At 37.4% G+C, this 13,884-nt stretch overlaps 1 protein-coding gene across 1 annotated transcript; it reads right to left on the reverse strand.

The window, feature by feature from the left end:
* Nucleotides 1–5,376: 5,376 nt before the first annotated feature.
* Nucleotides 5,377–13,164, reverse strand: LOC112045284 (caspase-1). The gene is made up of 5 exons (XM_052886933.1): nucleotides 12,613–13,164; nucleotides 9,571–9,749; nucleotides 8,216–8,373; nucleotides 6,742–7,122; nucleotides 5,377–5,604 (listed from the first exon to the last, which is right to left on the reverse strand). The coding sequence occupies exons 1-5, from the start codon at nucleotides 13,034–13,036 to the stop codon at nucleotides 5,415–5,417; spliced, it is 1,332 nt and encodes a 443-aa protein (XP_052742893.1). The 5' UTR covers nucleotides 13,037–13,164; the 3' UTR covers nucleotides 5,377–5,414.
* Nucleotides 13,165–13,884: the final 720 nt, after the last annotated feature.

Consider the following 13,884-nt stretch of genomic DNA (forward strand, 5'->3'; position numbering starts at 1 on the left):
ATACTATGAATCATAGTATTTTATTAACCTGTGTTTAGTGTTGCCGCATTCGAGTAAACGGGTCTCCCAATTTATCTTATTAAAAGGCCCGTCTAGGGCTACTATGTAAGTTTTTGTTCTGGTAGTATTTGGTACTACTAGAAAACCTATTGTAAAATTGCATTCCCTCTTAAATTTCATTAATGTTTATGAAACAATATTGCTGAAGTTAAGCAAAAGAGCCTCTAGCGGACCTACCAGGGGGCGGAAGGGGCGGCCCGTCCCGTCCGTGGGACCGACGGGGGCCTCCAAATCGAGGGGGCCCCCTAACAGAGGTAGGCTAGTAAACCTACGGGGGCCTCAAACTGAGGGGGCCGCCGAACTAAGGTAGACCTCTTAACCTAGGGTCATCCAAACTTTTGAGTCCCAAGAACTGAGGCCCGGAGCTGTGTTTCTCGGTACTATATTGAAGAAAATAAAGTAATCAAAAGAATTATATAAAGTAGAGGAAAAACTTAAGGGGTAAAAAATCTAAATTTTTGGTTTTTTTTTGACTAGATACGAACATTTCTCGCTAAGCTATCAGATTTTAAATGAAAAAGGATATCTTCGTCCGGATTTTGTCGTTCACAGTGACTCCTAACATAGCCCTCTCCATAGCTCACTGAGCGACTTTAAATTATGGATAAGGCAAATCGTCTGTGTCCACGTTTTCGTACGTCATCACAGGCAAGACACACTTTTGATTTGAAGACCAGACGCAATTTCCCGAATGCTGCCCCAGCAAGCTGGATATTTCTGTCAGCCTCGTTGTCGAAGTTATTCCTATATCATCATCATCATCATCATCATCATCATCATCATCATCATCAGCATCATCATAAAGTCGTTAGCATTTCAAGAACTTGCAGCGATTCTGCCAATATAACTATGTGGTCTGCAAAATCTAAGTGTTAAATGTATTCGGCGTTTATGTTGACACTCCGACATTTCCTGTCCAAATCCTTGAACACATTTTCGAGAGCACAAGTAAAGGATCGTACAAACATTTCGAAATTTGTATATAAACCCACTTGCCTGGAGGAATGACCAAGGTCGGTTAGCATTTCCTCAAGAACTTGCAGCGAGTCTGTCAATATTACTATGTAATCTGCAAAATCTAATTGTTAAATGTATTAGGCGTTTATATTGACACTCCGACATTTCCTGTCCAAATCCTTGAACACATCTTCGAGAGCACAAGTAAAGGATGGTACAAACATTTTGACACTTGAATATAAACCCACTTGCCTGGAGGAATGACTAAGGTTTAAGGTAAGCATTTCCTCAAGAACTTGCAGCTAGTCTGTCAATATTACTATGTAATCTGCAAAATCTAAGTGTTAAATGTATTCGGTGTTTATGTTGACACTCCGACATTTCCTGTCCAAATCCTTGAACACATCTTCGAGAGCACAAGTAAAGGATCGTACAAACATTTCGACACTTGTATAAAGCGCCAATCGACCTGGCATCGATGCAATGATTTAACGGCCCTGGTTTTGATAGAGTCAAGAACTTTTTCGTAGTCCAAAAACGCTAAGCAGAGAGGAACATTGTATTCCTGGGTTTCCTATGCAATCTGTCTTAATATTTTTGAAACCCAGCTTGTTCTGGAGGTTGAAAATTGTCGAATCTTCGGGAGAGGCGATTGGTTATCACCCTCGAAAATAGCTTATAGATGTGAAGCTTATCTATCAGAAGTGAGATGGTTCTGAAAGTTTTCTATAAGCATTTGTCATTTGTCAAAAAGATAACTCAGTGTATGATAGAACTAGAAAGCTGAAATTTGGCATGGGTCCATAAAGTGGTAAAAAGAAAATCAAAAAAAATATTTTGGGGCTACATGCAAAGTGCGGAGGAGTATTTCATCATCTATCCCATGGTATCGTTTTCGGTAATTTTTGCATTAAATAAGAGCCTAAAATGCTAATTTAACCTAAGGAACCCTACACTGCACGTACACGCGCTTGGCTGCATTTTTTTTTAAAAGTACAGTAACACTTCTGCTCCACTCTTTTGATATCGCACCAGTCGTAACGACGACTCTTACGTAAAAGTGCAAATCCGACCATGCAATATCCACGCTAATGTTGGGAGTGTGTGGATTTTCTGAAAATCTGTTGAAAAAATATTTAGCAATTGAAGCTAAATGAACAAGCTATACAGTTTATAAGGTAGTTAAATGGGATTTTTAAATCCATTCACCAAATCAAGATAGTAAAAAAATTAAAAAAAAATTTATAATTTCAAATCGCCGAAAATTTAGTTTTTTTTATCCCTTAACTTTTTCTACTAGTTTATATTAAAAAAACATATTTTTATTAGTTAAAAGGCTATTAAACGAATAAAATAAAAAAAATGGTTAAAAGTTCTTAATTCTATTAAAAAGAAATAGAAAAAAAATCTTAACGGGGGGCCCCAATCAGCTCTGCCGCCCCAGGCCTCCGAAGGGCTTAGTCCGCCACTGGAGAGAGCAAATAAAATTTTTAAAGAAATAAAAAAACCCGACTGCATAAAATAACTGAAAAGAAAAAAAATACAAGCTCAGTCCAGAAGTGTAGAAAGCAATTAAAAAACAGTCGGGACCACTACTTGTACATATGTTTTCTGTGCCACTACTGGGTAGAATGATTTTAGTCTACATAATTATTAAATTATGTAGACTAAAATCATAGGTCCCGACTGTTTTCTATAACTATAATCAATCCGTTTTTTATAATCAATATATTTATTTCAGTCTATACTCTATTTTAGGTGTTTTATAACTTCACTTCACAAACTTATAGTCGCATCTATAGTCATCCGCCGTATTTTGTATGTATAGATGTATCTTTGCCCTGTTTTCCATACGATGACATTTTGATGTCATCGGAAAACATAACATTGTTATTTTTGCACAGATAGCAAAGTGCGTGCGTTTTTTTTTTCGGCAAATGGACCAAAAACATCCAGTATTACTAATAAAGAAAATTAATATTTTTGTGTTTCTGTTACAGATTTATTGTTGTCATTTATTGTCAAAATTATTAAAATTAAAGAATTAAACGTTTATTTATTATATTTTAGGCACAAAGTTAATTTTATTCATAAAATGTTGAGCACTATTTCTGACATAAAAACTCTTTGCTAAGATTTAAAAAAGTACCGTTCGTTTTTAGAAGGTTGATAATGGTTTTATATTACATTACGGCACATGTGCATTTCTCTATACATTACGGCACACGTGCGTAATGAGATACATTACGATACTGTAATTGGTGAAATAAGGGATACTTTACGAGCAAATGGTATAAGCATAACCCTTCTTGCAGTCGGGTAAAAAGAGCAAAAAATACACCAAAGTCTCACGAACGAAGTCGAGTGTTAAAGTTAGTTAGCGATGTTTTCGTGTGATTAACACATACCAATGATGTAATTATGTGATCTTGTCTAGAGTCCTGTCTGACTGCATATTTTGTTTATGCGTTAATTTTGTAGTCTAATTTGTATGCAAATTGCATGTAAATAACATTGGTCGATGACGTGTTGGTCTTAGCTATACCTACCGATATTATGAAACTTGATTTTAAGGGTCATAACGCATTAGAACCCGGCACCTGACAGGGGCGTAACTAGGTACAGCTGTATCAGCCGTATCAATGATACCAGGGCCCTCGAAATATAGGGGCCCCTTAGGTGTGAAAGCAAAATGTAGTACAATGTAATCTACAATCTCACTTAATCTGGTGCTTTCCGGAGAAGAAACAAAAACTGCCTATAGAGTAAATAAAACTTTATTTATTTTGCTATCGAAAAGCCGACGAACCCATGCGACAACGTCACTCAGGTCCGACAAAATACTCTCTCCATGCAACATAACACGTTGTAGAGTAAACATCTCCTGAGGATGCTCCGGTTTCGGGGTGAAACGTACGTAAAGAGTATTTTCGTCCACTTTTCGCGGATGTTAGCAAAATAAATATTTTTTTATCTATTCATGAATGAACTTCTGCAATAACGCCTGCTTCGATCCAATGCTTAGAGTTTCAATTCAGAACAAAATGACAAAAAGCAATTCTTTTTCGGGTTTTAAGCGTGCGCTCACAAGTTGGAAAGAAACATCCTACATAGGTTAAGTCACTTTTTTGTTTCTTTTGTGAGAAATCCTTACCCTTCATTCGTACCCATTGGGCCCCAAATAATTTTTAAACAGGGCCCCTCCATGGCACGTTACGCCACTGCTCTTGACCCACCTCATCGCTCGTTGACAGCCTGACAGGTGGTGTACACATCCAGAGTCATCTTTGGGAGGTCTAAGAGTGTACGTCACTAGTCACTGGTGAAAATTGTAATACCTTTACGATTGTACATAGATCCGCATCGTACGTATCGTGCGCATCCCATTAAACGGATTGTGGTATTCTTTGTACAGAAAGTCATACAAGGGGATACACTGATCCGTCTCGGACAGATGACATCTAACGGATATTATTTAAGTACAGTAAAATTTAAAATCCGTTAGATGCGTTACCACTAATGCTGACGTGACTATACTAGCCAAGTCAGCCTTGGTGGTGAATTTTAATAAAATTCAATATTTTATGCAAAAAAATCGTGTTTTTTTTGAATTCATAATCTAGATAAGTACCTACCTATAGTCTACATACACTGCTGTTGCAGTCACAATTTAACTCGGTACCTGTCACAACTTGCCTGGCTTTGACATACCGAGCTAAAGGGCTTTAGTTTTTGATATCCCCTTACTCTTTAACCACACTGTAAAATTGATACCAAAATGTTTTGAGGTAATATTTTTTATGAGAGTTGTGTCAAAAACAGTATTTTAAGTCTTCATGCTGTAAGAATTCTGAGAAAATTCTTACAGCTTAGACACTGACTGAAATTGCTTTATTTCCTTACAATTACTGACAATTTTTTAAAAATTATTACTAAGCATTACAAGTTTTGTAGATTGTTAGTGGGTTAGATCATAATATTATTATTGTTTTTATATTGTTATTCAAATGGTCCAATAGCAGCCATTGTACTCTGTCTCTGACTGTTCGTTGCAATGCTTTTCCTGCAACCCTGACTATATCGTCTCTCCACCTTCTTGTTCATGTTCTACCTCGTCTACATTTTGAATCACGTGGGTACCAGTTTGTAACCATTTGGGACCATCTATCGTCTGTATGACTCTGATTACTGTTTTTTAAAAGAGTAAGAATTGAGCTATATTGTGACATAGAGTTCCTAATCGTGGTATGTTTCTTTGTAGAGATAAATTCTTTTAAGTAAAAATTGTCACAACCCTCTTATATTATCTCCCCTAAATAATATTATCATAATAATAACAATTATATATGAGTTGAAGTTTTATTAATTATAAATTAAAGTAATAAATACCTAAGAGATTACTGATTCTTATATAAGTATAAGTATTTTAAATGTTCGATGTCTGGCACTTTCTTTTCGAGATACTGAGAAATACGTCTAACCATTATTTCTTTAGGTGCATTGAATTTGGTATCGTCTTCGTAAGATTCACAAAGTTCGAGAAACGTCTGTGCTATCTCGTCGTCAGGATTTTCTTCAACTAAATGTCTGTAAATGAAAAAATATTAATTAGTAATATTAGGAAGTTAGATACTATATTTAGATTGTAAAAGAGCAACTATTGAGCTTCTGGCCGGCAGCAGAGCCTACCTTTTGAACCTGTCGTAGATTCAATAGTAAAACTTGACTTTTCAAAGGCTTTTAAGCGCAGCCTAATGGTATAGGCCATAGGCTACTTGAAATATGTATTATACAAATTTCAATTGGAAGTTTGATAGGTTTTTAAATATTTTTTTACAAGTTAGCCCTTGACTACAATCTCACCCGATGGAAAGTGATGATGCAATCTAAGATAGAAGCGGGCTAACTTTTTTAGGAGGAGGGTGAAAATCCACACCCCTTTCTGTTTCTAGACGACATTGCATCGGAACGCTAAATCGCATGGCGGCGGTGACGTCCACATTAAATAACCTTATGTGTTTGACTTGAGTGACTTTGAGCCTTCTTACAAGAGCCACAGTTAGCGACCAAGTCTCGGATCCATAAGTCATTATCAGAAGGCTTCCTGGAAGAAATCGCTACTTAGCAATGTAGCAATGTATGTATTTCTCTTGTCTTGTCATTGTGGTGTGCAAATAAAGTTTTTTTTAATAATAATAATCATCTTCTACTATAACTTTAAAATATTCTGAAGTGAAGGTACGACTACAGACTGAAATTGAAAGCTTCATAATCAACACCCTGTATTTGTCCACTGCTGGACATATGCCTTTCCGAGAGCGCGCCACACACGATCCTCCGCCTTCCTCATCCAGCCACTTCCCACTACCTTCTTGATGTCGTCGGACCATCTGGAGGGCGTCATATAATGCGCTTGCTGGTACGTGGTCAGCGGCCATTTCGGCCCACCTTTATAATATTAGTGTTCATATCACACTAATATTATAAAGGTGAAAGTTTGTGTGTAAGTGTGTAAGTATGTTTGTTCTTCTTTTACGCTGCGGCTACTGAAGCGATTTGGCTGAAATTTACTCTGGATTAACACATAGGCTACTTTTCATCCCGGAAAAATCCATGGTTCCCGCGGGATTTGTGAAAAACTAAATTCCACGTGGACGAAGTCGCGGGCGTCCGCTTGTGTTTAATAATAGAAAGCTTACTAGTTATTAAATACATTAAACTTACCCAAGGCACTGTCTCAAATAATCAAAATGAACTAAAAAACATTGACAAGGTCCGAACTGCGGAAGCAAAGGAGTCTCAGGAGCTGGGCCATCTAATACTTCGTTCCTATTGATATTCACTTCGCCATCGCACAGGGACAAGCTTGGGCCACTGTCCATATACTGTTTTAGATACAGCTTCCTTATTAACGTTGAAGATAAAACTGGCATTTGTTTGTTTATGTCTATGTCTCCCGTCGCTCTGTTTCGTACTTCGTGTTCCATGTCAATCGCTACGGCTCTTTTGACCTCAGTCATGATGGATTCGAAATCGACCATCGGAGAAAGGCGGTCGATTTCTCTACATAGTGTTTGAATGAACCAAGAACCGTGTACTTCATCTCTGTAAGTAAATGATTAGACTATTGTAATTATTATATTATTTTACTCTTATTTATTTATTTATCCTTTTAACAATGTTAATATAAATTATTTGAAATTTATAAAAATCCCGTTGTGGGACATTTGAGTGCCCAAGCAACCGGTGGTCAGGGCTCCAGAGTGAGGAACCTCCTCACTATACGCGCCGTCTCAAGAAACACTGCCTTCTGTATCCGACTCTTGATCTAACAGCTAAGCGAAAGCCTCTTAAGGTGTTGGTCGAATTCGCTATAAGACCATTGACTGAAACAACCATCGGAACAATAAGAGTTGACTCAATTTATTATTAGGAAGAAGTCCTAGCTACAAAACATAAGGCAGTGAACTGGCATAAAGACAGTCGAAGAACTTTTCCACCTAGCTATGTACAACGGGAAATTTAGAAAGCTGTCTGCCGACCTATATTAATCGAGAGGAACCTAAAGAAGAAGAGTTATAATAGCGAAAAACTTCGACCAACACCTTTCGCTTAAGTGCTGGACAGAAGGCAGTGATTCATTGAGACGGCGCGTATTGTGAGCAGGTTCCTCACTCTAGAGCCTTGCCCGCCGCGTTGCTTCGGCACTCAAATGTCCCGCAGCGGGAGGGTTGAGTTTTTTTGTAAAATTTTAATACTGTTTGTATTTAATTATAAATAAATGAGAGCATGGTATTCTTACAAGCTATACCCAGCAAACAGAAAACATATGTACACTTGTAAAGATTTTGGGCTGGACCACGCTTATAACTTAGGGGTATGAAAAATAGATTTTGGCCGATCTCTGACCTATCCTAATAAACACCGGAAAACGATAATTTTATATATTAGATTATTTTTAATTTAATTTAAGGTATATTAATAGTAAACATATTATTTTGGTAGTGGTAGGGTAGGAGTAGGTTATGGGTAGGGTAGGGGTAGGGTAGGGTTGAGTCCCTACTCATCCCCTGTATGGTAGGGTAGCTGTAGAGCGGGAGTAGTGTAGGGTAGTAGGAGGGTTTCACGCGGACGGAGTCGCGGGCGTCCGCTAGTATATTTAACACACGTAAGTATATAATTATATATCTATTCGTACCTATGTGAAGGATTCCCCATGTATGAACTGTGAAAAACCAGCATGTCTGATTCAATTGGCAGTGTGTAAGGGTCAAGTTCTTCATCCAGGTCTCTTTGAATAGTAGTCGCCGATTGTAATGCAAACACACCTCGTATTGGCCTTGTACCTCTGCAAGCCTGAAATACATATGAAATCAGTAATTAAGAAAGAAAAAAAGATTTTTTTTATTAAATTAACTAAAACAAAAACAATATTGAATAAAAAAAAAATGTAGACAATTAATAAAAAATAAAAAACCAGACTGCAACATAGCAATGTATGTATGTGTGCCTGGCTACTTGTATATGTATAATAGGGATGATGACAGTTTTTTAAATTGTATATAAATTAAGAGTATGCTAATAGTAAAGCAATTTTGTAAAAGTAACAGGGTATCTGCGACCATTACTTTCGGAGCTACAGGGATTTAAAGGGTCAGATTTGCGGCGCTGCCGCGGATCCCTGAAAAACGCCCCATACAAAATGGCACGAACTAATGACGTCGTAGGTAATGTAATGATCGTTAGATTTGTATGTGCGTTCAAACAAAATTACTAATATCTTTGTTATTTGTTCGTTTATGTTTATAGTTCATGTATTTAAAAATGTCACATTTAATGTAAGGAAGCTAAAACTGTAAAAATTTTAATCTAATTACGATAAAAGATTTTTAATAGATTTTGAAATTTTTTTAATCTCATTTATTTTGCAAATATCCAGACAATCTTTGCTTTTTATGTATAAATTATTTAACATTGACCCTATTTACCCGAATGTATCATAAAAATCAATATATTCAAACCTAGTCATCGTCCCCATTATGTATTCTGTGGCCTGGCGTTTCTATGATGAAACGTGAAGGAAAGACTAGATCGGGGATTTCGTTGCCACGGTCGAAAATATCAGTCGTTCATGGTACGTGGAATGATGTTAGCGTAATACGTTGTCATAGAGTTATTTTCAAACCATATTCGCCTCACTGCTGAGCTCGAGACGCTCGAATCTCCTCTCAGAATGAGAGGGGTAAGGCCAATAGTCCACCACGCTGGCCCAATGCGGATTGACAGACTTCACACACGCAGAGAATTAAGATAATTCTCTGGTGTGCAGGTTTCCTCACGATGTTTTCCTTCACCGATTGAGACACGTGATTTAATTTTTTAAAATGCACACAACTGAAAAGTTGGAGGTGCATGCCCCGGACCGGATTCGAACCCACACCCTCCGGACTCGGAGGCAGAGGTTATATCCACTGGGCTATCACGGATGCCGATGGGTTGATGCCGACGAGTTTTTTTTACTCTTTTAATTGTTTTTTTAATTTGGTGACTAACCTGAATAATCAACAATTTAGGTTTCGTTATGAGCGTTGGTTTGTCATGGGTTTTGAAGTGGTGTATTATATCTGTTTCGTTGTACTGCTTGTCCTTTGCCCGCAGCAAGCCGCCGAAGGTTCCATGCGTTAGCACGGCCACCGCTACGCAGCCGTAGTCAGTAAAGTCTTTCTCTCTAACTGAAATGAAATATAATTAAGCATTTAATCAACAGTGCTCTCAACCATTGCAATTTGCAGAATTTTAGGCAGAAGATGCATGCCTTTATAGCTATATTCCTGGATATGTGTTAGCCTATGTATGATAAATTACCCTTCATTTGGGGCCAACTAATTTTGATACAGGGCTCCCTCCAAGGCACGCTACGCCACTGTCTATGTCTGTCACGTATACATCTCTTAAACCGTGAAGGAAAAACAACGTGAGAAAACCTGCATACCTCAGATTTTTTTTAATTCTCTGTGTGTGTAATCTGCCAATCTGCATTGGGCCAGCATGGTGGACTATTTGCCTAGCCCCGCTCATTTTGTGAGGAGACTGGTGCTCAACAGTGACCCGAATATTATGATTTGTTAATGATGATGGCAGTTGAGAATCTCTAACTACACTGAATTGGTTTATAGGTGAAAATTTACATGTGTGTGTGCATTGTTAGACAATTTCTGGACCGATTTGGATAAAATTTGAAATAGATATCTTCTTCTTTGAGTGCCCCCTCTCACAGGCACGTAGGCAGTCGCTTCGTCATCTCCTCTCTAACTTTCGCGAGGTGTTATAGATGTGTGGCAATTTTTAGTATACCCTGGATTACTTAGTATTCCAGAAAAATCCATTGTTCGGGATTTGTCATTTCCCTACTTTAAGAAAATAAAATAATGCTAACCAGACAGCTTGTCACTATCGAAAGATAATGGGTACAAAACTCTTTAATCTCCAATGCCAAATACTTAGTCAACTGTTCGTTATCAATGATTGTGAATCATATTTTTATTACTGCAAATCATGATGTTCGCCAAAGTATGTTGTTCAAAACCATGTAGGTACCTACCTACTATAGAAGTAAATATGCCTATATTTAGACGTTGATAGTTCACATCATAAAATGTCCTCAAGATTATTATCTGCGAGTACCTATGTCATCTGCAGCCTTTTTTGGTAGGTAGGTAAGTACAAGCCTATCTCTAATAGCAGAATAGGAAATCGACACTTAAAAATTAAGTTTAAAAACTATTACCCGACTACGTATAAAAAGGGGTCTAAAAGGACGAAACAAGAAAATAATTCAGATATAAATCGAGACGTGCATAGGTACAAAAATTATCTAGGTAGAGCTGTGGTCGCACCATGTATTTTTTGACACCTCAGTCATTCTGTAGTTTAGAACATACAAACATAGAATGCCAAAATCATTACTCTTCCTTTTGGCTTCACCTTAATCAGGTTAATAAGTTTGTTGTTTTATCCAACCTAACCTATTTACCTACCTAGTTAGGTATATCATTTTAGTGATAATGACCGATAACATGCTTATGATACTCTCGTTATAATAATATTTACAACATATATTTAAAGTATTACAAAATATTTTGAAATATGAAATTCTCAAACTATCTGTACTGTAAATGTGTTGTTTGTGGTTATTGTTTAGATTCCAGATTCCAGAGTTTAGATACACAAAATTTGATCCTGAAGATCCCGAATACCTAAAAAAACCCCGACATTTTGTCCCCTAAAATCAAAAAGTTCTCTCAATATCTTTGAAAATACCTACCTGGCTACCCACATCTATAACCAAGTGGGCCAAATTGCGGGCGTCTATTGTAATTATTGATACCTATTATATATTTAACAGTGGGAATGCAAAAACCCAATTCGTCACCCAAAATGGGTCATCCTTATTCCATTCATTCTTTAGTCCTCGAAGTTAATTTAGGTTAATTGATCCGATGAATCCCTACGTAATTCCCTTCAGTCTAATTTTGTTTGAGAAATAAACAACACAATTGTATTCAGAGTTCAGACGTCACTTATAATCATCATCATCACTTGGTGCCATCCTCAGAACGTTTTTTTATTCTTTACAAGTTAGCTCTTGACTACAATCTCACCTGATGGTACCTAAGTGATGATGCAATCTAAGATGGAAGCGGACTAACTTGCTAGGAGGAGGATGGAAATCCACACCACTTTCGGTTAATACACGATATCGTACCGAAACGCTAAATCACTTGGCGGTACGTCTTTGCCGGTAGGGTGGTAACTAACCACGGCCGAAGCCTCCCACCAGCCAGACCTGGACCCTCAATCGGCCCAGCTGGGGATCGAACCCAGGACCTCCGTCTTGTAAATCCACCGCGCATACCACTGCGCCACGGAGGCCGTCATCACCCATAAGGTCATCATCGCCTTGTGCCTTTCCCACGTTACTCGTAAGTGGGGTCGGTATAATAAGGGTTATTTTTCTTTTGAACTCTGTCAAATATTTGTCAACTCATCATTAAACTCCTTTATACACATATTATCTTGCACAAACTCCAACCATCTATTCTTTGATCTTCCACTTCTTGTGTCCTTCCACTTAACCTTATCTAACTCATCACTTTTCTGTCACTGGTGCTTTGACATACCAACCTTGTAACCTTCATTTCCATAACAACATACACATTTTGTTCGCATGTATTGTTCTACTATCCCTTACTTTTTCCGCCCAATATTCTGATCCATATATTTTATTTGTTATGAGAAGGAACAAAAAAACAAAACCTAAAAACCAAATGAAAACGACTAACACAATTTAATGCGAGGGTCATACATACCTAACCATACATAACATTGGTTAATTGTATCAACAATAAGCAGTACCACAATAAAAATATGTATAGGTGGATAAATAGAAGGATAAGGTGGCAAAACTTCAGATACACCACCTACCTATAGCCACGTAAACCCCAGTATTCAGAACACAATATTTTGGGTGCACTGTATTTGAATCTTCGGATGTATATGTATTGTATATATAAAGATTGTATAATGAAAACTTACAAACTCTTAATTCCTCTAATATTTCAGCTTTCGTAAGATCCTTGTGTACTTGAACTTCAAATCCGTATTTGCCAAAAGTATGCTCCAAAGCCTCGACATCCTTTTCAGTGCCCCGTCTTGGATCGTGTCCCTCAATATTTTCTTGATTGAACACCACGAGATAGTTTTTTTCGAACGCTTCTAATTTGTACGTGGGCTCGTTTCTGTTCAAAGCCTTGAGATTGTAAAGAATGCTTCTCTCCGCTGCTGCAGTTTCAAGATTTCTAGGCGATGGAATTAGTTTATCTTCAGTACTTTTATCTTCGACTGAATCTTCCCTGTTTATAGGTGGACAAGTCATAACTCCATCAAGTTGAGTGGGCGACAAAGGAATGTCAGAGTATTCCTCCTCTAAATTATACCTGCGCGGTTTCCAATATTCCATTTTTATTTTGTGTTCTATGTACGGTATACAAAACAACACTGTAGCATCACTTTTTAAATTGAATTATCGATCTTCAGCACTTTATCTTATCACATAGATATCTTAAGTGTCGGCTGATATCACGTCATTTGCAATTTTATAATGAAATAAAAAAAAAACATTCTGTTTGACAACCAAAAACAATTTTATCATCATCTTCATCATCATTATCAACCCATATTCAGCTCACTGCTGAGCACGAGTCTTCTCTCAGAATGCCCAATGGCCAATAGTCCATCACACTGGCCCAATGCGGATTGGCAGACTTCACACACGTAGAGAATTAAGAAAACTCTTAGGTATGCATCCTTCACCGTTTGAGACTCGTGATATTTAATTTCTTAAAATTTACATAACTAAAAGTTGGAGCCTTGAGGGGCATGCCCCGGACCGGATTCGAACCTACGCCCACCAGAATAGGAGGCAAAAGTCATACCCACTGGGCTATCACGACTCTAACAATTTGGGGGGGGTAATTATTATGTTCTACCTGCTGATAAGTTTGAAGACGGTGCTAAGCCGATGATGTATTAATACAAGTCATGAATATTGAAAATTTTTAGGCATTTCAGACAATGCTCTTTCATGTTGTTTTTTTCAGAAACGGCTTAAATTAATACGACACCGGTTTAGCACCGTACCTAAATCGCAACAATCGACAAAAATAAAATTCCTCTAGTCTATAGCGTCTCTTAGTAGTCGTGTTGATTTTTTAACTTCACCTATCTCAGAACACTTGGGTTATTGATACAAATCTAATGATATCATAATTACGTAAATCCGTTCAGTGGTTTGGAAGATAATAAAAT

This window comes from Bicyclus anynana, chromosome 2 (genome assembly GCF_947172395.1).
Source record: "Bicyclus anynana chromosome 2, ilBicAnyn1.1, whole genome shotgun sequence".
In the NCBI taxonomy this organism is placed as follows: Eukaryota; Metazoa; Arthropoda; class Insecta; order Lepidoptera; family Nymphalidae; genus Bicyclus; species Bicyclus anynana.

Bases quoted from the DNA above. Each gene is read 5' to 3' on its own strand.
- LOC112045284 (XM_052886933.1), bottom strand. From the start codon at position 13,036: ATGGAATATTGGAAACCGCGCAGGTATAATTTAGAGGAGGAATACTCT. The intron at 9,750-12,612 runs GTAAGTTTTCAT...ATTTCATTTCAG, and splicing joins ATTAGAGGAATTAAGAGTTT to TTAGAGAGAAAGACTTTACT. The intron at 5,605-6,741 runs GTAAGTTTAATG...TTTCATTTACAG, and splicing joins TATTTGAGACAGTGCCTTGG to ACATTTAGTTGAAGAAAATC.